The sequence below is a fragment of the Falco peregrinus genome, chromosome 4 (assembly GCF_023634155.1).
Source record: "Falco peregrinus isolate bFalPer1 chromosome 4, bFalPer1.pri, whole genome shotgun sequence".
Classification (NCBI taxonomy): Eukaryota; Metazoa; Chordata; class Aves; order Falconiformes; family Falconidae; genus Falco; species Falco peregrinus.
Window position 1 is genome coordinate 9,976,587 of NC_073724.1, and position 27,581 is coordinate 10,004,167.

At 37.1% G+C, this 27,581-nt stretch overlaps 1 protein-coding gene across 3 annotated transcripts in view; it reads right to left on the minus strand.

Moving 5' to 3' along the window:
* The window catches only part of CADM2 (cell adhesion molecule 2), a 671,675-nt gene that overhangs the window by 211,299 nt on the left and 432,795 nt on the right, over positions 1-27,581 (minus strand). For 2 of the 3 annotated variants that reach the window (XM_055802815.1, XM_055802813.1), the window contains exon 2: positions 22,554-22,580. The exons of the other annotated variant lie outside the window; for it this stretch is intronic. In XM_055802815.1, coding sequence (XP_055658790.1) covers positions 22,554-22,580 — 27 coding nt within the window. The remainder of the gene's footprint in view (positions 1-22,553; positions 22,581-27,581) is intronic. 3 annotated transcript variants of the gene reach the window in all.

The following is a 27,581-nucleotide window of genomic DNA, read 5'->3' on the forward strand; positions in this document are numbered from 1 at the left end:
GCTGTGCTATTACAGATGAGATAGAAAAGCTGTATCTATCCTCTAAGCAAGCACACTCCTAATAAGCCAGAAAAACCTTTGCTTCTGTGTGATCACCCATGGATTAATGACTGCAGAAGACATGTCAAAGAGCTGGCAAAAGAGCTAGTCCTACCTCATTCTTTATGTTGCATTCATGGTGTATATGTAGGTTTCCATTACTATCATTAACAAATCTCCAGGAAACCACATTATGTAACCCCCCCCCCCCCACCCACCCCACCCCCATTTAGAATATTAAAGTGTAAAAGCAGAAACAAAGGAGGGAATAAAATGATTTGATGCCTTGCAGACGACACTACAGAAATTGAATCTAATGCAGCGAGAGTCAAAAGGCTGGTATAGCGCGCAGAAAAAAGGAGTAACTGAATTTGAGTTCAGGCAGAGAGAATATTGAAATCATTGCTTTGGGCAGACTACCTGCAGATGGCTGAAACACTGGGAAGCTGGAGAGAAAAAGATTATGACAAGATGTCTGAACAGCAACGAGCAATTTTTAATTGGTCTTTAATATGCCTAACTTGACATGTATAAAAGAAACCTAGTTTCCAAAGGGCAGATTGTAGTATTTTCTGAAAAACTGAAAACCACTAGCAATTTCCAAAAGTTCTTGCTGAAATAGCTTGGTGTGAACAAGGCTTTTAAAAACAAAGAAAGATAACAGGTTGAATTATAATGATAACTGGAAATAAATAAAGAAAAAGAAACAGTACAGAGAAAATTGGATGAACGGGGAGAAAGGTGAAAGAACAAACTCTGTCAGAAAGTGCCGGTGTGTCAGCACTGAAACATTTCACAGAAATGCATCAATTCTGACGACATTCTGTTTAGAAAAAAATACACTTCACAGTCTTTGAAACACCAGAGAGGAAAACATTGTGAATTGTATTTTAGAAATGCATTTTAGATTGTGGGGTATTTTTTAATACTGCCTCTTATATTTGATAATGTTTAAATGCACATATTGTATAATGAATGCTAAACAAGCTAAAAGAAAACATTTAAGTTTTAGCAGACTGAAATATTTTTAAGCTTATCTTTTTTTTTTTCCCCTTTTTTACCATGAAACCTTACTGAATTTGAAAGATTAAATGTATTTTTGTCTATTATGGATTATTTTAATTTGGAGCTTTCCCACAGAACAAACCCAGGACATTTCAATGAGTCCTAACGTTCATTTATATTTGTACATGGTCTCTAGCTGCATCACAGCGCTAAAAGAAGGATTCACAGAACACAAAGTCTATCTACATTTTCTTCCTACAGGTCACAAGAAATAACAGTAAATTCTTTAAGCAGAGGTACAGAACAGACTATACAAAGGTTTCTAAACCAATTTTCATTCTACTTAAAGTTGGGTGTGGAGGGAATTGGCTAATAAAAAGTCTTACACACAAAATCCATTATAGGAAGGCTCATTTCCCCAAAAGTGGGTCAGAATCAATTTCAACCTTGTTAACAGGATGTGGAAATGGAGGCTGTTGAAACAAGCAATGCAGGAAAGATTTTAAAGTCTTTGTTTTGTACGCAACCTCTAAGTTTAACAAACAAATTTTAAGGGATCAAAGATAGCCTATTATGAAGCATAAAACTACCTCTGCTGAAAACCATAAATTATGTATGGAGTAGGCATATTTACTAGTGCTGCTAGTAATGCAGAACATCTCTGAATGAGCACTGACTGCAGAATGCCTCATGTTCTTTTATGATGAATTATGCAGAAAGTTCCAACACCACAACTATGTTAAGTTGCCAGAGTTCATGTACATGAGGGTTTGTGAGTCGTACAATAAGCAGGAGACAAAAACATCACCTTTTTCCTTTTGCTCAGGTCCAAAGTTTTGTGAAAAGTAATTGCCACTAACACAAAAATGGATATATTGGAATATGTCAGATAAAATGATTGTCTTCTCCACCTCCCTTCCATTTCTTCTTTTTCTTTCTTCCCCTCCACACCTCCCCCCCCCCGCCATCCTCTCTCCCCCCCCTCCCTCTCCCCCCCCCTTGCCTTCCTCAAGTGATGTAACTGCATAAATCTTTGAAGTACTGATTGGAGTGATACAGCAAATTCCATAAACAGAAATAGCACTTGAGAATATAACAGCCAGCAGGTATGTCAGTTGGGGTACCTCCATCATGAAGAGTTAATTTTCAAAAAAAGCATTTGCTTCTTCCAAAACAAGGATGATTTCAGAACAGGTTCATTTATATTCAAGACTCAGAAGAATCTAAAGCACTAGTGAAGTGTGGGGAATGTCTGTATGGCCCGATGAGGAGCACTACGCATCACCTCTTCCCCTCTCTAAGCCAGAAACATCCAGAAGCCATATGATACGCTCCTATTGATATCCCTAGCTTGCCTTAATGCATAGCTATGCCCTAGTTGTACTATTTCTGATTTGAGACCTAAGTCAGTTATTTCTTTCTGGTAGCCTTACCGGATTCCACAAGTTGGTGGGTGTGCAGGGATTTTTAGTAGACAGAATTGAAACCAAAGCAGAAATGCAAGTTTTCCCATCCAAATCTGGAGCACATAAGGAGACAGCAGTCTGCTGTGGAGAAATATGTGAGGGACAAAGAAGCAGTTGTCTGCCTTGTTGCAGGAGACTTGGAGCAAAAGATTAGCCTAAAACTCCCACCCATACAGTCATGGAGAGCTTGCTTGGTTACCTGACACGTGTGTGGCTAGGCCACATGTGACTGTGAGTAGCTTATCGTTTCCTAAAAGAGAATGATAAAAATCTGTAGGCAAGGTATCAGATACAGGTAAAAAAACAGTGAAATACACTTCATATGCAACTCATCTTGACACAGCACGGCAAGAAAATAAAAAGTGCTACCAAACAATGCATTTTTTCCCCAAATCCTTAAAGCAGTTCTGTTTCCAACTTTCAACAACATGAAAGTACTTTTTAGTCCTTGTACTATTTTCAGAATTCAAAGTAATTTTTATTTATTTGGACCTATACATAAGTAAAAACATATAATTTCCTTCCTCTCCCTTTTCACAGTGAACAGTGGCTTAGCACACTGCATTTTTTTCAGACTTCTCATTTAAAGCAGGTGGTTTAATTTTCAGATCTTCAGGGAAAAATATCCATATTGGGCTGAAACTTTATCTGTCTCATTTCAGCACAGAGGATTCATTTTTTTTTTCCTCTTTAAGAAAGTTATAAACCTCATCTTGAAGTCTTTGAAGATGAAATGTATTTTCCCTATGCTCCTAACTTCAGCAATGGCCTAGAGATTTAGCAGGAAACTAGGTCATTAGAGTCCCCGATACTTTCTTTGACATACCTAAATGACATCTTTTCTAGAATCCAAATGTCGTTTTTGCCCTTTATTCTTAGGAAAATAGATGTCAATCCCCACTAGAAAACACTGCAATCATTACCTTCTGATAGAAAATTTAAATCAATGGGAAATAAGTTTGAGGTGCTGCTTCTGTACAGCTGCTCTTTTAGATCACTTTTCTAGGCTTCCTGAGCTGCCCAAGCCTCTCTCAGCTGGGCAGTCTCTTCTTCTGATTAAGAATAAATCTAGAGGTATGCAAGGCAGCACCTGTTCATTTTGGAGGCCAGCACATGGAGTTCGGGATCAGAAGAATTCTGCTTCATTTCACACTGGTTTAGAGAAAAAGCAGACCTAGCATTCTAGCGAACTTTCATGCTACCATCTGACTTCACATTGTAATGCATTCAACAGCAATACAAAGCATAATGAATACATTACCATCCTGTAGATAAGTGAATAGCAATGGGTGAAACACAAAGCTCAACAGCTTTTAGGTTTAAATGGCTTATTCCAATCATAAGTGACACAATTTGAGAAAGCCTTGTCTAGCCTTTCATTGGCATCCTCCTGACACCAGCCCAGATCTCTCGCTCCTCCAGCATAGTGTTCCTCTTCTAAAAAACACCAGCTCTTCCCCACACGTTTTAAGCACGGCTTTAAATTTTACAGACTGAATGGCGTTTTGTGTTTTTCTATTATGCTCCCCCAGGATACACAATTTATGTCTAATAGAAGCTCAGATCACACACTCAAGGGAACAAAGCTGAGAGAAACAGGGAAACAATGTGTTGTAAGATAATTTGCCATGAACAGCCCAGCAAGTACCATTACAGAGACCTCTATAGCTGCAAGGCCTTAATACCTGAATGACAAAAGTGATAGACCAACACTGAAAATGGAGAAAAGAAACCACCCTAGGGGCTGGTGGGAGACCAGGGGATGGCCCACCAGGAAAAAGTCTGAAACTCAAATCAGTATAGAGGCTGTAAGATCTGAGCACTAGAAATATGGTTTTGTTTAATCAATATGTAAAATCTGTGTTAAGCATTTAATTCAAAATCCTCCCCTGCTTATTTCAGGGGTATCTCAAGTTTCTTCCTCCCATCACCCTTGACACAGGCCCTGAGTATATAAAACTGTTGTTGTTTTGTCTTGATTTGTGTAACAAGTTGCAGCCCCCAGCCCTAGAAAACTGAAACGCTGGCACACAGGCTTTGACCAGAATCTACAGAAGGGGCTCAGACAACCTCCTCTCTACTCCCATCAGCACAGGACAGGGTACTTATGAACAAGTGGACAAGACTCACACAGTCGCGTGCACTTGTCTTCTGTACAACTAAGTTCCTGCTAATGAAAAGTCCTTAAATTTGCTTCCCGTTTTAAGTTCTCTCTTAATGTTATCTATTCTATGTCCCAGGACTAAGCTACTAACCTTATAGAAACTGATACCTTCACCTCAACCCAAGAAGCTCAAGAAATGAAGCCAGTAGCTTCCCAAAGAAATATGCTTTGAGATTAGCCCACCAGATGCAAAGATCACACTGGAATTTTCAATTACCCATTTCAAGCACGGTACTGTGAAAGTGTTCAAGTACTCTGCTTTGCTAAAACCAAAACCTTTTTCCAGCTTTGATTGCAGCAAGCCCAGCTCTTATCTCACCTCTCAAGGAGAATGTAAAATAAGATTTAAGAGAAAAGCACTCCAAAGCAGCACGAAGCTCTTTGGTCAAGGAGATGTGGGGCTTCAGTACTCCCTTGGCCAAGCAGTTCAAGGGTTTCAGCTGGCCAGCTTGTGAGCATCCCATTATCACATCTGTGGGGTTTCAAACACTGGAACTTTAATGGGGTGGAAAGACTTCGGGAAATCTGTGTACTTAGAGCTTTTATTTTTTACTCTGAACTTTACACATGGAGCTATCTTCCCAAAATAACAGGTTTATTCTATCAGTGTGTAGGATATCTTTCCATACGTTGTACCTGATTCAAATATATTAATACGGGGCAAGAAGCATTATCAAGATCAATGTAGGGCCTCACTCAGCTTGGTCAACTTGGTTAACTTGGTTTTGTTGTGAATGTCTCCTCCAATAAATCTTATTATTTAAATAATATTATAATAATAATAAAATGTATCCTTATTTAAATCTTTCTGCATTTTACCTTCTACTCTAATTGCAATATAGTGGTGATCAGCTGGAAAAGAGAAATGTATGTGGAGTTTTGACTCTGGCACACCTAAGACCTAGCTACTCATGTGCCCAGTTCCATAGTGAATTCCATATTATTTTGTTATCCAGGATCTTTTAAAATATCTTTAAGTAAAACTGTAAGTATTTGTGAAATAATCTTTCTTCAGACCTAGTGACCGAATAGACATTTACCTTCCCATGCTAAGTTGTAAACAAAAGGTAAAATAGCACTTAGGGCATCTATATAGTTTTTTTTTTTCCCAATACACATCATCTGATACACATTCACCTTTCTCCTTAATAACTTTAATGTTAAATTGATGCCCACACATATTAAACAAAACAAACTAATTACATTAAAGAAACAGTAATAAAAATCCTCTCAGATCAGGTGACAGGCTGAAATCTGAAGGTATTTTTTATTTTTTCCCCCCTCTTTTTATGTTCTTCTCAGATACCCATGCATTCCTGAAATTTTACCTGTGGTCTTTTTCATCGAGAAGCGCAGACTCTTAGTGGAAACATTCTTCAAGATAATCTGGCTGCCTCTACCTTTATAGTTATAGTGATTTATTTTTTTTATCACTTGTATTTTCCTACTTTTTCCCCTTGCCATATTTTCAATTCGAATACAGAAACAAAAGAGAGAAATGAGATTCAAGCACACAGATATGTCAACAGAGAATAAACATTTTTAAATGTTTAAGAATACACAGTTTTGTAAGTATAGGGCAAATTTGACTCTTCTCAAGATAGCAAGGAGACTTAAAAATAATTTTAAAAAAAATACAACAGATTTTACATGTGCCATGGAAAACTGGAAGACTCAGAATCTGTTTTCCTAGGAATAAAAATAAGAAATTAGAAAAGAAACATCAAACTATGGAAATTCTAAGACATTAAAAGAAAATCCGGTACATGGTTAGCTATTATGTTGGACTAGAAGCCTCCAACTGTGACAAAAAGTAGTACAATAAAACTAGGAAAAAAACTGGAGAGATATTGCTGAAAATTCATTTAGCATAAGAGAGAGCACTGAAGAGATGAAAGTGACAAAAAAGCGTAGAGTTTAGAGGCATGTTTTGAGTGCTTAATTCAAGCGCCGACTTCGCAGGAAGAGCACGCTGTGGTACCTTACAGCCAGGCTATAAAGCTGCTGCTAGGTGATGGGGATTGCAATTGTCACTAACAATACCAATTTTGACAAGAAACTGCAATAAGATGTAATTTTATGAGGCATGAGTGTTTGTTGCAACAAATAGATGCCACAGCCTTGGGCTAACAAGGGAAAATGTTTGAGGGTCACTGGAGGGAGGAAAAGACTTTGATGAATTCTGTTAGTGCTGTCTGGTCGAGTACTGAGATACACCCAGCGTACGAGCTGACTTCCTTTAGTGAGCTAAGAATAAAAAAAAAAAAAACCACAAAGCCAAAAAAAAAAATAACCCACCTTAAACTAACTTAGGAATAAACTCTTTGAGAAGCACATCTTCTGAGCGTGAGGCTTCTTTATACCAGATACCGAGCAAGTTCAGATAATTTTGTGTGAATTCTGATGCCAGTTTGAAGGCACTCAAACTACTTTTTGAGCCTCTGTCGTTAATACAACACTGTTACTACCCTAATTATTATGAGGCGTTTGAAACTCCTTCTGTATTGGCCAGTTGGTCTGACTTTATTTAAAAAAAAACCCAATCAATCCCCTCAGGCTTCCCAGCCCCCCTGAGTCTTTTTTTCATGCAGATAAATTTACCAGCATTTTCTGAAGCACTGGAAGCAATGTGCAAGAAAACCTATGACCCAAAGGCACTGACAGATGCACTGGTACAAAAGCTGGCTCGGAATCAAGGAAGGCATTTATTTCTTAGATATGGTATGATAACTAAGATATTTCAGATGTTTACGCTGACTTTACCCCCAGCTTTATGTATACGGGTAAACTCTCTGACTTCAGGAGAACTACAGGCTTAACTTTAAGCACATAAGTAAATGCTTATAGGATCAAGTTTCAAATATACAATCCATACAAGTCTGATGCTTCACTTCTCTACCTAAGAAAGCTGTAAAACCTTCTTCAAATGAAATTTTCTGCACAATGTAGACAACTACAGCGCATTACAGAAAGAATTAGCTTTGCTCTAGCTGAAGAAGTTTGAAGCTGAGAATGGGAATGTATACATATATCTGAAATAAACAATGACACTCCTATTAAATGCAGTCTGTCACGGTTTAAAATTGAACTCTTTTCGTATGGAACTTGGTTTATGTTGCTGTAATGTAAATAATACTTATAACAGAGATAAACAACTTTTCCAATTTATAACACTTTCTACTGAGTAATAACAAAGTATTTGAAAAGTTATTTGATTTCCCTCTTGAAAGTATTAAACAAGATATAGCTCTCCTAAGTTTACCAAATACAGATCTTCCTTGGAACCCACAGCTGTTGCACCCAGAACCTGTTGTCCATCTCTACACCTTGCCTCCTGGGTTGTGTGGCTTCATGTAAAGGCTCAGAGCAAGGACCCTCTTTGGGACGTCACTGCCCGTGCACCACATGGGGCATCCCTGGCTATGCCAGGCATCAGGGCTGTGAGGCAGAAGAAAGTCTATCATGCTGTGCTACAGACAGGACTCGAAAAGCCCTCCCTAGAAGGTATTTGCCCAATGCCACTGTGGGCCACTTCCTTCCCACCGTGTCTCTTAATACTCTGCTCCCTGCTCCAGTTATGTGGCTTTGCCTTTTGTCAGCATTGCGTAAAATGAGAGGAGGCACAAGGGTGCACAGATCACTGCAGTCATGCAGGGTGCTAGGAAGTCACCTATAGCTCAAACCGCTGTTTGGACACCCACTCATTCACAAAACAAATTTCTGTTGAGGAATCTACATAAATCGAGGGATATATAAAAAATAATTTTAAAATAACTAAATTAAAAAAAATCATGGCCGCTACTATTGTTAACACATTAACATGACAAATATATCAAAAGATTTGGAGTTCTTACAGTGAAGACTGGCAAAATATGATTCTTTCTTGGAAAGATTAATCTGTTTAATTCCCATTTCACATGAGAGTTTAAATGCTATTCATGAGGAAAGGAAAGCACAGGCAATTCAAAAATGCATGTGCTTACAGAGAAGCAACTCGTAATGATGACCCATACATTTCTGGTCAACAAAATAGCTTGTAAAATCTGGAAAATTATATCAAAAGCACTCATGTGCTCTTGCTTTTGTTTATTTAGGGACAGTATTCTTGCCTTACTTCAAAAGGATCCAGTGGCAATCCCTATATACTCAACAGGCTGTTTTCTCATTTTTTCTATGCTTACCCTTTGAGCGCTTTTATATTTACATGTTGTTAGTAATCAACATGGTGTTAAGTATAACAATCACGATGAAAGAGAAAGAGGAAAAAAATCCTCCAAACCCAAAATCAAACCAAAAAGATATGCAAAGATTAAGAAATCTAGGTCATAGCTCTTCCTGTTCTTTGTAAAGGAAATACAGGGGAGAAGCAAGGAATATAACAAAGACAACTAACAGCAGTAAATGCCTCAAGGACTAGACAAATTAAAATTAAATTTTGAATGCTTTCACTGGAAACATAACTCTTCCTCAAAGGACAGACCTCCTCAAAACAGTTTTCTATTATTTAGGCTGAACTGCTCAACAGGAAGCATCTCAGACTAAGACATGAAGAGAGAAGATCGGGAGATTTTGTGTAAATCACCAAATGTTGGTTTAGTAGATAGAAGGAGGGCAGTAAGGACACCACAATAAATTTGGATTTATCACTGTAGCAGCCATATGAGAAATATACAGATGAGAAAAACAGCCCTAAATCTGGATTTAAAGAGCATTCACATGCAAGAGGCGTGCTGGTGAAAAGTGGTGTCTCATTCAATTAGTGAACAGATAAGAAACAAGTAAACTATTTACGCGTTAATGCAAGGAAAACAGAAGCAAAATGCAGGAACTGTAGATGAGTGCCTTCTGTTACAGAATGAAGAGAAGATGGAATAGAAACCATGTTTAGAGTACCACAAGAGCATGATTTTTTCTTGAAAGATAAAGAAAGGTGAAGTTAGCCATGTCCTAATAGGAACTGCATGAAAAAAAGAGATGGAGAAAAATTTTTGTTTGGCCTAAACTCATTTTGAAGAAGCTGGCAGATGGGATTTTATTGGGAAATATTCTAGTTCCATAACATAAGATAATGGGGAGGGGAGGGGAGAGAGAAATGAAAAGAAAAGAAAAGAAATAGAGAAGAGAAGGGAGAAGGGAAGTGAGAAGGGAAGGGAGAAAGGAGAAGGGAGAAGGGAGAGGAGAGAAGGGAGAAGGGAGAAGAGGAGAAATATATAATCATTTTAAAGGCCATCACTGATGCACTAATGAACTAGATAGTGTGACTAATAAGCATACAGGTAACAAATTATGGAATAGGATTTACGACATATGTTGCAGGTTGGAAGACTATGGAAGATACACAAAAGACATTTGTGGAATTGTATGCAAAAAGGTGCAAAAAATAGGAAATGTCCAATAAAGTCCTTTAACATATATAGTTTGGCAAAGTACAATACTGCTGGATACGTAGCACAAGAATTACTATACGTACTTTGTGTACAGAAAAAGTAACAAGCCAACTACAAAGCGAATGAAAAATGGCCAGTAGAAAATTACAATAGTAAGAAAGATGCAAAAAACCACCTATCAGGAAATTATTTTTTATGGAGTATAGCTGTAATTTAGACTAGATTAGACATAATTTGTATTTGTAAAATTCCTCTGCTTGCTGGTTTTATCACCACTAAACAGCACTACGCTTGCTAAATATCAGTTGTCTTGACTATAAAAACCTAGCTAATAAAACCACCATCAAGTCATCAGGAAGGGTAAGTGAATTTGTTCCCTGGAAATGACCAGAAAGAGGTGAAAGAAGGGATAAGAAATTCTGTTGTAGTCAACTGAGACCAGGAAATTAATACAAAGTGAACAAACATAGATCAGTCAAGTCTAATCCGACTGCTGGCAAGCAACAGAAATTTAGTAGCTTAATCTTTACTTAAATGTGTTAGAATGAAATCCCGTAAACACAGCATGTAAATTAGGCAGAAGACACCAGCATAGGAAATGTGGGAAACATGAAGAACTTGCTTATGGGAGATGGTGTCTAGGCTGGAGTTGAAAGCAAGGAGAGATCTGAGAGAAGTCACTGGTGCTTGGGCTTTTTTCAAGGAGCCTTCTTCACTCTTTCTTTTTTATATTAATAATAATTTTCTGAACAGACAGCATGAGCAAGTTAATGACCGCATCTTTATAAAGATATCATTCATACAGAAGAGGGCTGGTACGTCTCTCAGAAATTGCTGGACAACCTTTAGGACTGCAGTAATAGAAATAAGAAAAAAAGACTTGTACTAGGAGATTAATAATTGAAGCTTCAACTATATACTAGACTCGTCAGCTGAAAAAAAGTGAGCAGGAAGAAAAAACAGTTTTTAATTTATCACTGGATGACCATGGGTGACCAATATGAAGCAGCTTCAAAGAAAGCAGTCATAAGACAAGCCAGTTGAAGTAGTCCTGGTAGCAGTAGGAAGGCTTGATAGAAAAGACAGGGTGAACCCCAGGTGGAACACTGCAGACCATTTTGCTCACTTCATTCCACAGCAGCCAGTTCACACTGCGGCACGCTGGAGAAGTATAATATAGCCCAGGCCCTCTTTGAAAGAGGAAAGACTGAAAAATATCTGGCTGTTTACCAAAACAAAGACTAAGAGAAGACATGAACTAAAGATATTTTTGACATAAGAAAAAGTAATGTGAATAAGCTGATTCTAGAATTAGAAGAAGACAGCAGACACTTCCAAAGGAAGGGTTCTAGCTGAAGAGGAAAACAAACCAAAACCAAACTAAAAGAAAAAAACCTTCCAAAACCCACCCAGCCAACTGGAACCCCCAGCTTTTCAGAAGAATGACTGTACGGAGGAGGTAGTATGTGATGTCTATAAAGAGAAACTGGACTTGATGATCAAGGATATCTTTTATAGCTGCCAACGTTCCTGAATACCATGCACAATTTGCTTTTAAAAAGCAGCCAAAGGGCTAGAATACTGTACCTCAAAAAGTCAATCGATTTCACGTCCTTTGGAAAACATGTAACATTCTATAGGTAACACTGACAAGTTTACAGCTGAAATCCCTGATGCGACATCTTATTTTAAGGAATTGTCATGAAAAATAATGCTTCGCTTTTCACAGAAGCACTAAAGAATGTAAGATTTATTTTGAAAAAGCTAAAGTTATTAAAATAGTTGACACTAACCTACACAAATGACTGAATATATTTTGAAAGATATTTAGATCAAACCAAGATAGTAGCTGAATAGAGGAGAAGGAACGATAGAAGATTACAAAACAGACTCCTGTCTTAGTGGGACATGCCAGAAGGATTTTAAACAAATAAAATTAAAAAAAATGCAAAGCATGAGGGAAGGACCAGGAGAACATGCTATATTGGTTGGCAGGCAAAGTGGGTACCACAGTATAGCACATCACCTTGCAAACACTGAATCGGCAGGGGCAGAAGCTGTCTGAAAGTAAACAGAAGGGAAATGCAGGCAGAGTACATTTTGAGTGCATTTCCCTGATGCTGGAACTTGCTTCCTAGCTGGTGTCCCAGAAACCAGAAATTTGTAACCTTTCAACAGTGTTACAAAGACCTATTTTTTCTCCTGAGCTTCTGGAGAAAGAAAAAGCCAAAAATCAGAGGAATATTATCATGTCTGCTCTGGAGAAGCATTTATTTTACTAGTCTGCCTCCTGGGGAATACTTATTGTTGGAATCGGATGGGCAGTCCATTATGATACTCATTGCAAAAAATTAAATTCTGTAAGAGAAGGCCAACCATGAGAGGAAAGCCTATTCATCCTATTAATTGCTGTACATAAAATTATCTGAAAAGAATGGAGAATTATTAGCTCATTAGTTTTATACACTTGTAAATTCCTAAAATGTAAATGGACATCAATGCAGGGATTGATAGTTTCCCTTCATTTTTGAGCTGCTACTTGGGAAGCATTAGCTGACACACTTTACACTTCCAGAAAGCAGTGACAAATAAATACAGTAAGTACTATTCCCCAAAACAAATGGAAACAAATAATTCTGAAGGAAACTAAGAAATGAAACAAAGGGATCGCAGATGACAGACACCTTGAATCTACTAAGTATGGCATGAAAAGGAAAAAATTCTACCTTGAGAAACTTATGATTACGTACAATTGTTTCAAATCCAAGGACAATAAATCCTTTAAGTACTTCTCCTGATGCACCACATGCAACATGTATTATGCATGTATACAGAAATAACAATAATTATTAGAAAAAAAACATGAATAGAAAAGCCATCCATCATAAATGAAAAATGGTTGCAGTACATTCAGCAACAGTAAACAAATAAAACCTGAGCCTGTGGGAGATCAGCTGGATGTATTGTATCATGCACAGGTACTGATATAAATCAGGAGTCTATAGTCTTATCTTCGCTTACACATTCTTAACCAGTACAGTCAGGAAAGCTAGAATCTGGCAAACTGACAAGGATTTCTAATAGCAGCTGTAAGACACGTGGGGACCCACAAAGACCAGGTAGAGCCTCTGGTGCTGGCCACTGCAAAGGCCCACAGCATTTTTAGCCATTGCACACGATTCTTCTCCATTGCCCTCTTTCCAGTGTTTCCCTCCTTTCTGAAAGCTTCACTTAATTTTATTTTGAACTCCTTAATTCTCTTGCTAATTTCCCTTTAAAGGATTTTTGTCAAGTTACAGCATTTTAAAGAATTTTCCTCATATTTTATAAACACCAGAATAAACATAGAAGGTTGTCAGGTTGGCATAATGACTTTTTGTTTGTTATTAGCTCCTTGGAGAGCCCATGAACAGAATGCTGACATAACAAATAAAAGAGCCAACATTTTCAGTGGTTTTTTCTTTATTATTAAATCTTTTACCAGGTTCAGAGATATTGTATATAAGTGTTCACCACAAAAAACCCCAAACAAACAAAAATATAACAACAACCACCCCAACAAAACAACAATATTTATTTATTATAATTACAGCTTCAATAAATCAGCTTCTGGACCTGATTTCATAGAATCATGCTCCTAAAAAGGAAAATCTAAGATTTTTCACTTTCCTGGGATACTACTACTGACACAGCTACAGCAATCTGTGAAGAACAGGAACACCCTTATTCATCTGTTTAGCCTCCTGAGAGCCAGCAACAGTTTCCAAAACATAAAAGAAATAGGTTCCTACTGAAATTTGCATTTATTTGCAATGGGACAAAATAGAGCTTTGGTTCTTTCACTTGAGCTAAGAAGCTAAATAAGGGCAATATGATGTTGCAAGCTAGGTATTGTAAGAGATGAAATTCACTTTATCAGCTTAATGGAAAAGGTGTTGGGTATTCTGCAATCAGGTGAGTAGTAAGTCAAGATCTTAACTCAGAACCAACAACCTAAGGTACATAGTAAGTGAACACTGTGTACCTCCCCCCTTCTCTAATGATCCACTAGCTGTGGTGATCAATAGATGCACATGAATAATCCCATCATTGTTTCTAATCAGACCAGATTTTTTTAGGTCGTTGTGTATGAACAGCACAGGGACAAAAATCCCTACATACTCTGCTCAAGTGTCTTCCACTACCTTTGCCTTAAATCCAGTCCATAATGTAATTAAAATGTGAGGAAAACCTTGAAGTTATTAGCCCTTGAAAGAATCACACAGTTATGCACAGCATAATTACAAAGAACTTCTAGTGATCCTCTATAGAACAATGGTAGCACACACGGCAAAGTCTTAACTTCCTTTCTTCTGTCCCTACGCCCAATCCAAGAAACCAAGCAAGTATTAATATAAAGCACAAAACGTTAGCAGCGATAGTGAATCCTCAGCCATTTAAACACCACGCGTTTCACTGACCACTGACGACTAAAGTAAAACAAATTCTCTGAAGATCTGAACTCACACAGAGTTTTAAGAAGCAAATCTTGAGAAATGAGCTACTGTGAAGAATCAGTGTAAATCCTATGTTTTTTTCAAAGGAGCATTTGAGAAAAGAAAAGAAAAAAAAAACCAACCATTTTTTTTTTTTTATTATTTATTTAAAAGCACTCTCTCAATTTCCTTTGGCTATAAAAGCATAATGGAACAAAGCCAAGCCTGAAAGAAAAGCCTATGCTTTTAAAAGTGTCTATAACTATCAATAGAGAAGTAAAAATCGGTGATCATGGGTTTGCTGTAACCCATACACCAACAGCATGTTTTGTCCCATCTTTAGGTATTGCCATCAAAGCCCTTTTCTCTATCAGAATTTTGTCTCAATACAAGTTGAGGAATTTAAGTATTTGGGACAAAATGAAGCTGACAACCTACTTGAGAGCAGCAGCTCCATCCAGCTGGCAGGTATTAGGAAATCATGCCCAGCAATTCCATAACACGTATAAAACAGGTTGAACACATCTTGGATACTCACTATATCCTTTTGATTGTGCCTAAATTAAAAGTCTAGACTCTGAAGCGAAGAGTTTTGTATGGCTGAAATATGAAAATTCACTTCAGTGGGCGAGCACACAGCAATATATGTCTGTCTCATGGGTTCACAATACTTTCATATTCGAAATGCAACCCACTGCCTATGAAAATTCTTTGCAGATAGCCATAAGGGCTCAATGCTCAATACCATGACCAGATTTACAACAGTATATCCATTCAGACAGCAAATAAAGCAACTAAATTTCCAGCAGAGTTCTATTCAAGTATGGCAAGCTCTCCTAATACGCTGCTTTTGACAGTCTGGTCTCAAATACTTAACAACCAAACGAGGGCAGACAAATTGAAAAAAAGCAATCAGAATCTGTATTAACCATTGCAGAGGGAAAAGTCGCCTCTCTGAAAGTTGGGGAATAAGAACTGACAAAACGCTTTAGTCGATGATAACCGGGTCCACTTCTAAAGGGAGCATCCTCCCTAGAGTCCCTCTCCCATAACCATGTTGCACTTCACAAGAATGACAACAAACGTTATTTTACTCCATTCCAAACTCTTCTATACTGGTTATTAAACTATTTAGTCAATACATGACTGACATGTTGGCTCCGTGTAGAAGCCTCTCAAATGAAAAGGGCACGTCAACAGCAATAGCCTGCCCCTACCAATCTCTTCTCACTGGGGCTTTGTACTTTCCTTTGCTATTTCTGTGCTGCTAGAGCTACTTTATGTCATGGTGATCAACAATTTTAATGAGCATGTTACATTACTGAGACTATTAATGGTTGCTTTGTTTACATCTATTCTGGAAAACATACCAAAATAAAATGCATTCAAAGCAGCAGAGAGGACACATCGGCTTGTGTAACTGCTGTTTGCAGTGCTGCTAACATAGTCCCTCAATCTAAGAAAGGAAAAGCCAATTCATGTTTTCTCAGTCTCCTTAGTAGGTAGCACAAGTTAGGACCTTGAATGGCAGAAGGATGCTGGCTGGAACGACAACAGCGAGCATTTGGACTGTCACCGCACATTATGTGGAAATCTCAGCTGTCTCAGTATTGGAAAGATCTTACAGATACCAGGGCCAAGTATCTCCCAAACATCACTGCAAAGGGTAAAGAGCAGTCAACAACTTTGTGAAGAACTATTATCATCATTATAATTACAGCTTTCTCCCTCCAAGGATCAATTAGAGTTTGTAAGGGAAAAAAAAACCAACAGCCCACCAATATAATCTGTGAATCTTCTAAATAGACCCTCAGCACTCAGGGAACTACTTCTCCAAATTGCTTTTGACAACTGGCATATATATTATACTGAAGTAGATATATATTTATTTTTTTTTAAGTCTAATGTAATTGTATGTTTTATGCTATCTCACGGAAAACTGGAACTGAAATAATCTATGATCTTGATCAAACATGGACTTCTGCATTTAGAAGGATTTAAAAAACAAAAACAAACAACCAAACCCAACAAAACTAAATAAAATACCCAACAATTTTTTTACATTTAGAGACTAACCATTACATTGAAAATTCCACATTCTATTCACCAAATTAAAAGAAGAACTGGAGGAACACTGTAACAATTGCCTACCTAAATAAATTTCCCAAATACCTGCTCCTGTGTAAGTGTTAGCAATGTTTCATGTATGCCTTCACAGTCCTTCTGCACTCTTAATATGGGAATTTTCAAACTTATGGTTTTCTTTTTCTGTGCATTGTTGTCACAGACAAGCATCAAATCTTGTTCTTCATCACCACTTCCATCCCCATCAGAAACACCGAATATGAGAAAACTCTGGCCTTGAGTGCCATGAGAAACCACTGAGGAAAACCATGGCAGATGTAGGAATGATATCCAGACCTTTCAAAGTCACAGGTTTAGGCACTGGACATAATTTAATTAGCACAGAAAAGCACTGCATCTCAGAAGTTATGTACTGGAAGCAGTGACTTAACTACAGGGGAGGAAATACCAAACAGACAGTAAAGGAATGGTTATTAAGGCTTCACTAGCTCTGTTATTCCCCTCCAAAAGTACAATGATTTATAAATACCAAAGGTGCTTTTACTGCCTTACAATGACATATGAAAATTAGAGGGAAAAACTATACTTTGAATAAAAATATCAGCAGAATATTTTACAAAGAAGATCACCTTTTTTTTCAATAGCACTAGAAAATATCTGAAAAATTTCAATCAAGCTTCAGATCATGCTATGGTACTACAAGAGCCTTAGCAAGTTTTTTGTAATGACCTTGTATTAAAGGTGGAATCTGACAGGTTTTCATTTCCACATGTCTCAGTGGTGAAAGCTTGTAACCATAAGTAAATGTTCTTTCAAACTACTGTGAGTTATGGAGTTTCCCATGGCTTTGTATTGGATTCACACTTTCAACGTCTGTATACTTCCACGAGTTTGTATTTTTTTCCACAACGTGTGTCATATTTATGTAAATTTTACCATAAGTTATGTATCCCTCAATAAAAAAATAATAATAAAAATAAACAAACACAAAAAAACGCCCAAACAAAACAAAACAGAGCACCTCTGTTACAGTAGAGCTAATGCCTGACTGGTGTTAATAGCTGAAGAGCTCACAACTTTGTGAAGATAATGCAAAGACGACAAATAGCAGTATTTGGTCTCCTTTGTGTACATTTATTTCATCGTGTTCCTAACATGGGCAGCTGCTCTGTTACTTCTTGATTTCAGGAAAATATGGGATAGATAATACCTCAAAGGAGATATCTGCTTGGCTAGTTACATTTACGAAAGAGTCAAAAACATAGGTCTTCCACACAGGGAATACTGAGCAACACAATTTATCCTGGTTTGTCTGATTTTTCAGGCAAAGCAACGCAATGAATCAAACCTATTATTTACCAAGATGACAAACACTTATGTAGGGCAATGAAATAAACTTTATCATATGCTGTAAGAAAATCAAAGAGACAGTTGGGTAGAACATGACCATTGATGAAGATGCAGTGAATTCTTGATAAACAAATTGATTCCTCAGTAAAAGATAACATGAGTCATTGCACAACTATCCAGGCAGTAACAGTATATTTGTACAGCATTCTTCACACAATCCCTCCTGACTTAAACTTCAAATAAGCTGATACCAATTTTGTTGACATAATGAGAACAAACAAAATAAATCAAGTGAATGAAGTCCAGAGTGATCTTTGCCTCTTGGATGAGATGCATTTAGACGGTGTATCAACTGCTATGATGATTTATATTAGAGATCCAGTTGTATGCTTTAAGTAGTGTTGTTAAAGTTTAAATTTAATCTTCTGTTTCTGAAGGAAAATCAGTCTCCTCTTTTAAAAGCAAAGCATAAAAAACATACCTCTGTATTTGTAGAAGACATGACTAAAAGAAAAAAAAGCACTTTTCCATGGAATGCAAAAATAATGATGATTTCTTTAGGACACATGGGATACAAGTCAAGAAAAGAGGCATCTCAAAAATCTCCTGGATATCCAACGGGCTATAGAAAATCAACCTATCAATATCAAACTTGTGAGGCAAGTGAATTAGTGTTAAAGGCATTTACAGTACTTAAAAGTGTAGCATTATCAGAAAAAAGTTTGATGGTAACCCCTATCAATAGGACATCCCCTAGAACCCACAGAACTACAGCTTTTACAACAGTTTTGGAGAGAGAACAAAGCGCTGTGTATGTATAGACTGAGTGGACGGTACAGTAGCACTTTGTTATAAAAAACAGTGGGATCATGATATGAATGTTATTTCTCCCTGAGGAAATTAAAAATAGAATTTCATACACAGCTAAAATGGGGGAAAGAAGCATGGCAAAAATAGCTACCAATCCACCACATTTTTATGGAGATTGGATAGCACAAATCCTGCAATGTTAAGGCAGTTACATCTTCCCCTCTGCAAAGTATCTTCTTGGGACTTGGGACTCTTGGGAATTTCGCCATTTGTGATCTGTGGGCCTCAGGAGTCTTAGGAACAAGAAGGAATGTTGTACTTCCCAACAGGCAGTTAATAAAAGTTTTTTTTCTGGGGAACTTCCTTTCTCCTCCTGAAACAGCTGTTGGCCTTTTAATTTTTTTTTTAATAGGATATTATCATATTCTTCCACACAATTCCCAATACCAAAAAAAAAGACAACCCACAAAAAATCACCACCACCACCACCACCCCCCTCATCCCCAACTATCATAAATTCCAATTTCAATTTTGAAGTCAAGTGCCTAACTTCATGAGGTTAGTGGGGCAGTTCTGGAAATAACTTTTTTAATACCAGCTGACACAGACTGTATCAGAAAAGTGAAAATGTGGACCACAGAACTCCATTTCTCCACTAATTAGATTTGAATGAAGACACTTGGCCTCTCTCTTTCACCTGCTGACTAAGAATTGACACATCATTAGCAGCTATGACAGGACCACTGAGCCTGGAAACTGGTGTTAACTGCTGCCAGAAGGTAATCTGCAACAGTATTGTCACCAAAAACTCACAACAGCCCTTCTTAACCTTCTTAAGAGGTCAGAAGGTCTTCAAACCGGTGCTTTGATAGAGGAAATGCTCATTTATACAGCTCAAGTTGAACAAATCTCATCTGGTGTATTTAGGAACAGTCCTTAAAACATTCATATACCGAAACCACTCTAGTCAGTCTGAGATTTTCAGGTGACATCTTTGGTTTTTGCTTCACCATATTCAGCACTACGAATGACCATTTTTCTGTTTAATTTTTTACCCCTTACTCCTCCAAATCCTTCTGAACTAGATTTCTTGAAAATGTCGCAAGTATTATGTTCAGAACATGACTGTTCTGTGGCAGCATCTGTGGCAACCCAAGGTAGTCCAAAGCAAGAGCCTTCCTTCTATGTAAAATCCAAGTATTTGCTCTTTTAGGACACCACCAAAAATTTTCATGTACTTTCTTCTAGGCAACAGAAAGTATTAAAAAGAAATCAGAAAACTATGGTAAAATAAAGCCACGATAGCGCAAATTTAACCTGGAACTGTGGAATCTCTGACCCTTAGATACTTCAATTCGACTGGAAGGCTCTGGGCAACGAGATCTAAGTGGGTCTTACATGGTGGCTAGGTCCAGATGACCTGCAGACCAAGTGACCTTCCAAACTAAACTGATTCTAAGTGCCACAAAGTAAGGGTCAGCTAGAGAGTTCAACAGTTGCTTTACACCACTTAATATAAACACCCTCCAACAGCCTGAGAAAATGCTTAAGGGAACAGTGCTGAATGCAATGTTTGAGAACAAGGCCTCTGATATTCTGCTTATAGACGACAACGGAGACCAGCAGCAGTTTTCTCACTCTAACAAAGCACAAACAAAATTTCAAGACAGGTGGTCCAGTCCAACAGTGTATCACCCAATAACGTGACCCTCAGACCCCAGGGAAGGCATTAGCATCAACTTCACCTCACTGCAAATGACAGCACAAACACCAAACGTTCAGAAAGGAAACTTGAAGATACATAAATAGGAGCACAGATTTAAAAGTCCTGGATTTCAGGGAGATAAATCCCCAAAAAGAAACTTCTGCAGCAAAGCGTTCTCTTGGTTGTGAGTTGCTGTTTCCAGTGTTGTGTTAGACAACTGCTTGCCAGCTGTTCTTCAAAAGGAGGAACAGATCCTTCTTTACTGCTCGGACAGAGCAATGTGAAAAGCAGTAAGATGTCAGCTACTTTATGTCTTCTACCACAGGGGGTTACAAGATGGGTCCTATGCTTTTGGTAAAAGAGAACCGTTGCAGGACTGAATTCCTTGTAGATATCGGGTACGTCTGTCACAGGGCTGTTCAGCACCAAAGGAAAAGCTGATGACTTCCTGAAGTCACTGTGCAACTCAGCAAGAGAGCTCCAAAGATAATGTATAGCTACAGATTATGAGATTTCCTCTTATCACGGTGCCAAACCCTGTTTACTATATATAGTTTCAGCTGTTTATTCAATATGAATGTGCACTTCTGAATTAAGAGTGTGCTCACAGATGAGTGGGGCCCATGAGTAATTCTGACTCATAATTCCTGTGCCTCCAGGGCAGTTTCTGTGTGAATGGCAATATATGAGTACATCAAGTAATTGCTGAATACTGATGAGATTATGCTTATTTGTGCTTAAAGTTTGTTTCCGTGGATGGTTTTTTGTTTGTTGTTGTTTGGTTTTTTTTTTTAGATTTATTATGAAAGTCTTAAACTCCTGACCACTGTTACACAGCACCACAGAGGAGTATATGGCAGTACAGAAAAGAGTAAAGCAAACTTCATAGCATGCACAGACGAATATGTGAATTCATCATCTACTCCCCTCACTCAGGACATCCAATGCATGCAGTTTCTGAGAAAAAGAATTTACAAAAAGCCATGCAAGGGTTTAAAAAAACAAAACGCCACAACTTGAGCAGTATTTTAGTTATTGAATTAATTATTCTAACACATAAACACCATCAGTTGTCTGTGTTTTCTTTGATCACTATTATTGTTCCACATCTTCAAGCTAGACAATGTATATAATTGAACCTCAGGAACACTGTGAATACTGGAGTTCTTAATGTCCACACTGCATGTACCCAAGCATAAACATTTGCCTTAAAATCCTATGTTTAATTATCAAACGACTTTATCTACCGGAAATGATAGATGAATTTAGTAAAATAAAACTTTTCATGATTTTATATGAAAATATATGTTCACATATATATGCACACATATGTATATATAAACATGTATGCATACATTTATACGTATATGCAAGAAAAAATACACCCTTCAGGTTACATTTGCTACATCACTGCTTCATTGAAATTCAGGAACTGTTTTAAGGCACAACTGACCTTACATGATTAGTTCTGAAAGGTTTACTTCTTTGCCACACTGATTTGTGACAATCACCTTGCTGCTCTGAAGTCATAAATCTCTGCAGACATTATAGGATGCCTCTCTCTATATTGGCATGCTATCAGAAACAGTGATGATCATTTTATACTACTGCAAAAAGATGGGGAACGCTTAGGAGACACTTCTGTTCATTGTTCTCTGTTCAGATATTTATGACTATATCTAGAGATAAAAAAATATAAATTGCATTTACATATTTATGAGCACTTTGATGCAATATCTTCATTTCGATCAAAATGCCATCAATAACCCTACGTTACTATAATGCAAGTCAGAAATCTAACTACAATACATTTGGTTTTATCTTTTTTCCTAAGAACTTCCTAAATTAAAACTAGTAACAAAATAGAGTATGAGTAGCGATGACTGATAAACAATGAAAATAGTCTGCACTTAGGGGCAACTACAAAATGGTAAAAACCTAATCTCTTATACCATGAGACCTAAAAATATCTTTCTTCATTTTGAGAAGCAGAAAAAAACCTTGTGAGAAAATATGTGGGCTGCAGAACCATGCAATGCAAATTGAAGAGTGCAGGCAGAAACTCACCTCTAGCTTTGTTCTTTGTAGCAGCCACTGGCAGCAAGGAAAAGATTGCACAAGAAGAAGAGAACAAAGATAGATTAGACAGAAGATTGAGCAAGTTAAGAATACAGAGAAACTTTATCACTATTGATTCAAAGCTAACAAACACCATTTCTAGGATTATTTGACCTATTTATTTGAGAAACTGCAGTACTAGGAGATAGTCAGATCTATGATTCTGTCAGATGATGTGTGTTGAGAATTTAGAAAATATATCACAAAACACACTCAGAAAGCATGGCGAGAAGTGCAGAAAAATCATGGACCATTACTCACAAGTAAGTGAGAACATATGCACACAGATTTGTGAATTCTGAAACTTACAGCACAATTTGCCTTGCTTCATTCTGAAGTATATTCTGGAGTACCTAAACCTTACGTCATTCCCTTGCTCCTATCTCTTAAACCACCATTCACCTGTGAAGCTCATGCAAACAAACATCAGTTAAGCTGCTGTTACCATTATTAATAACCTATGTTATACGGTTGTTGTTTTCCTTCACTGAAGTCTGTATCTTCGGATTGTTTGTGCATTGTAACGGAGCATGCAAGGCAGAAGGAGCAGACAATACTTTAACAAGCAGTGATCAGTGTTCAGACTCAGAGAAAAAGGGACAGACACTACAGCCTTCTTGCATCTCCCGAAGCAACCGTTTAATGCTGTGAGTTCTAAAGGGATAACACGGTCACAAAAACGATAGCTTAAAATGTTCTGCTATCATCTGCCCTACTGCCAGATCAACAGAATCATTACTTTCTGTTTTCTGAGGCTTATAGATAATGTTGCTGAAATATAATATTAATCAGAACCTGAAGAGAAAATGGAATCACTGTTGTACTGTACACTGTTATATACACTGTTAGCTGTAAATTACACAGAAGATAATACCCACAAGTCTTTAAACTCTCAAGAGCACTCTGAACAGGCATTCATTTAAGATCATTTTCATAAAAAAGGTACCTCAGAAAAAAACCCCGTAATTCTTCTTCTGCTGGCCCTTCTAAGGCAGAGCTACATGAACAATTCAAAGGGAGCTAGAATTGTGACCAAAAGACAGAAGAAAAAAAAAAAAAAAAAGGAGAAAGACCAAAATCCCTTTCTGCTTTCCCTGCTTCTGTTGTTCACACCGAAAGGTTCTATGTCAGTTTTTGTTGGTTTTGTTTTTTTCACCTTACCTAGTCAGATGCCTCACCAATCGATCGCTACTTAGACAAGTAAAAAAAGCATGGCAGTAAAGGCCAAGTTGCCATACATGAAGAAATTGTTGAAATAATAAAACTTCTAACTGTATGAATGCATTAAAAAATGTCAGTTCTCTAGATTTTTCTCCTTGATTTTTTTTGTGTTTTTTTTTTTAAATTATTATTATTATTTTTTATTATTCCTTCACTGATTCCTTCTCTATTTCCAGATGTACTATTCTGCATTGTCATCATTCTCCTGGCAGTGGAAACAAAGCAAAAAAGAAAAGCAGTCCCGTGATGAATGAAATCAGCTGTACTCCATGGAAGAGCTCTGCTTTGGTGGAGGTACAACAAATCATGATGCTTCTGCAGAGCTCTTTAAATATGGGTGTTCAACAACACATATTCACCCACAAAACAGCCAGTAAATCTTACATGCAATAAAAATTGCTCCTGTAGTAAACAAAATTAATGGTGCCATTCTAATTTTGTAATAAGTGAACAGTTTCTCCTTCATGCAAATATAAGTTGATAATGAATGCGTTGAGTTCATCAGCCTGTTCATTTTCTTATGCTTCCCCTTCTTTTTCAGTCCTGAGAATTACATCTACATGAATGCATTGTCACTTTGAGCCAGAATAAACATAAGAAAGGTCTGGAGGAAACACACCCTCCCCCAGTGATTAAAAAGCAACAGGGGACTTTATAATCACATTATTCATTCAGAATAATATATATATGTGTGTGTGTATATGAAAATTAAATATGTACTTTTAATTGTTCAGAATATAAACACACAGATATATGCATATGTGAATTATATAATCTTTGTGTATGGAGATATATATATGTATATATATATATATGTATATATATATAACACACACACATGTATAGTAAAAGAATCCAACCATTCTATGATTAGACAGCTTTATTTTGAAGCATGAGCACTAGGTAGAGAATGATTACCTATCATGTATCAGTAAATAAAGAAAAGATATAAATGAGGTTGTACATTATAATTGGAAGTAGGACAGGTTACTAAGCTTGTTAGTCCAATTATAACTCTCTGCAAATCCACTAATAGAGGACTAGATGACAGTAACCTTCTTAAAAATGTCATGTTTGATACTTGTAAGTTTTTCCATTGACAGCACAGTCCAATTACAAGTCAATTCGTAAAGTTCAAACTGCACAACAGCCAAATTAGCTGAAAATGGTCTTTCAAGATATAATTCTGCCTACAGAAGGGAACTAGCTGGAGCTGTTTCCATCAATGACCCATCTTTTTGATACCTAGCATGAGGGAAAATTCCTTTTCATTGTCATCATTGAGGCCAGTGTTTCTTTTCTCAAAGGTGAAATAATTTTTCTCTTCCCTCTCTAGTCTCCTTGTCACTCTGTTGTAAAGAGAAGACAATTTTCAACCTATATCCAATATGTTTGAGATTTTTTATCCACCTCTTCTTCTTCTTAATAAATGAAAAGTCATAGGAGGAGACAAGTATAGATAAATGTTTCAAATCAGCATCATCAAGACTGAAATTTAGCAGAGGAAGGCTGATCTCTTGGTTAGAGCACCAGATATGGGATAACTTCGCTTTTTATGCCACAGAAGTCAGTTACAAAAGAATTGTGGGTTTCAACAAACAACATTACAAAGGATCTACATTTGCTTTACGTGCTCAGCAAGTCAACTGATTTCTCTGCATTTCACATAACATGTTCTCTTTTTCCCCACCTAGACTTCCTTGCTTGCTGCTTGAAGAGACAAGCTCTTCAAAAAGCTCTTCTCGAAGCAGTATACTTGTAGGATACTAATTTGAAACGTCTGTAACACAATTAGAATGGATTTGGTCTGGCCAGTAATTATTTATGGGTACAATGTAACATGAAAATGAGAATTTACTGTATTTGGCTGGCACTTACTTTACTTGGCTAAATTAACAAGCCAGTTGGGAAACTGGTAAAAAGGAAAGACAATGACTACTGGTATTTCCCCATGTTCAAGGATTTCTTTAAAAACAGAGAACACATTTACAAGGGCATTTTTCTTTCGTTACTCTGCCTTGCCTTTCTTAGGAAATTGATTTTGGATAAGGAGGCATACTACAGAAAAGTGTGAACAGTGACCTTTGCTGGAATTTAAGGAAGATTTCAAAGACCAGAGAGTAAAGACAAAGAGCGAAGAAACACCATATTCTCAAAAGTCAGGCTGAAAAGTATGACAGAGCCACTAGATTTCTAGGTAAGATTGAGAAACAAACAACAACAAAAAATATCAACAACTCTCTTCTAGTAATCCTTAGTTCTATCAAGATTAAAAAACATTTTATTTTTCTGAAGGCTCTTCTGGTCACAGCATATGAAAAAAAAAAAAAAGTTGGCTAGTAAGGAAAGGTCTGGGAGTGAGGGGATCACAGAGCAGCAAAAAGTCACGGTCAGAAATCTCGGGAGAGTCCACCCCGAGGGATCAGGAAAGGGGAGGAAAATTGTGCCAAGTCCTGAATCGTGGCAGTTAATTTTCACAGAACTTACGTTTCTAGGGCATTTTAACACCAGAAAAGCATTTCAGCTGTAGCTGTTTTGCTGAAACAATGTTTTTAAAAAAATCATTGCCTGAATGTAAAAAGCTGGATTCAAATTTCAAAAGCTCTAATACACCCTTTCTCTCAAATATCAATAATACATTGTGCTTTATTTTTCTGTGATATATCTTTCTGACTTCTTGCTTTTTATACGCCAACAATTGTTAAATTACATTCTTTGATAAATGGTGGCTCCAACTTGTTCAATATTTTCTCCACCACTCAGCTGTCTCTATGCTGTTCAATTTTGCGGACATTTTTAGACAGATTTGATATAGCATTTATTTTATTTTTCTCGTATATGTGATTTATTATTCGATTTGGGGTTTTGTCTTTTGTCTTTGGAAAAAAACATGTCCTTCCAATTACTTCAATAGCTCAATAAAGATAAAAAAGGGGGAAAAGTATTTCCCCCAGATGTCCAGCTTACCTAACCTTTTACTTCACAAAATAAGGAGAAAGAAAAAGAATAAAAGTGAAAGGTTTGAGGTCAGTGTTTTGTTCTCATTTCACCTATTACAGGTACTAAGAACACAGCTAGAGGAAAAACCAGCAAAATATCTAAATGTTATAATGACTAAATAGCTCTTTTCAAGAAAAGAAACAAGATGAAAGTCACAATTATGAAGTACATTGCATTGATTTTCTCCTGAATACAGAAACCTACAGTTCCAGGAAATCCAGAGGTCCTCTCATCTTCAGTAATACATTAAGATATCAACAATGCATATGATGGACATATTTATTCATCTGTACTTTTACTCCAGTCTTAAAAACTTTAGCAATCAAGCAATACTAAAAATTATCAGAGAAAAAACATACATTAAAAAAACCCCAAACAAACCTCCCTCCCCAACACTCCCAACATATAATGCAGATTGCCAATTCACAAAAGAAATGGAGTTATTTTTACACTACCTAAATTTGGATTATTTTTTTTTTAATTTGATGATGATGATAACTACAGCTTTTTTTTTTTTTTTTTTTTTTTTTCCCTTTTTTTCCCTTTGGATAAACCGATGTATTATCACTGGTCATTTAGGTCACCTAAATGCCAGCTCTGATTCTCTAACTGGAATTAGTTAGAGAAAGCTCCTCTGTGTGACAGAAGGCTTAGCAGGATCATGTTCTCCACAGTATAATGCAAATTATTAGGCTCTCACACGCAGAGACCCATTCAAAGCAAAGGTCCCAGTATGTACCGTAACACAGCATGCTC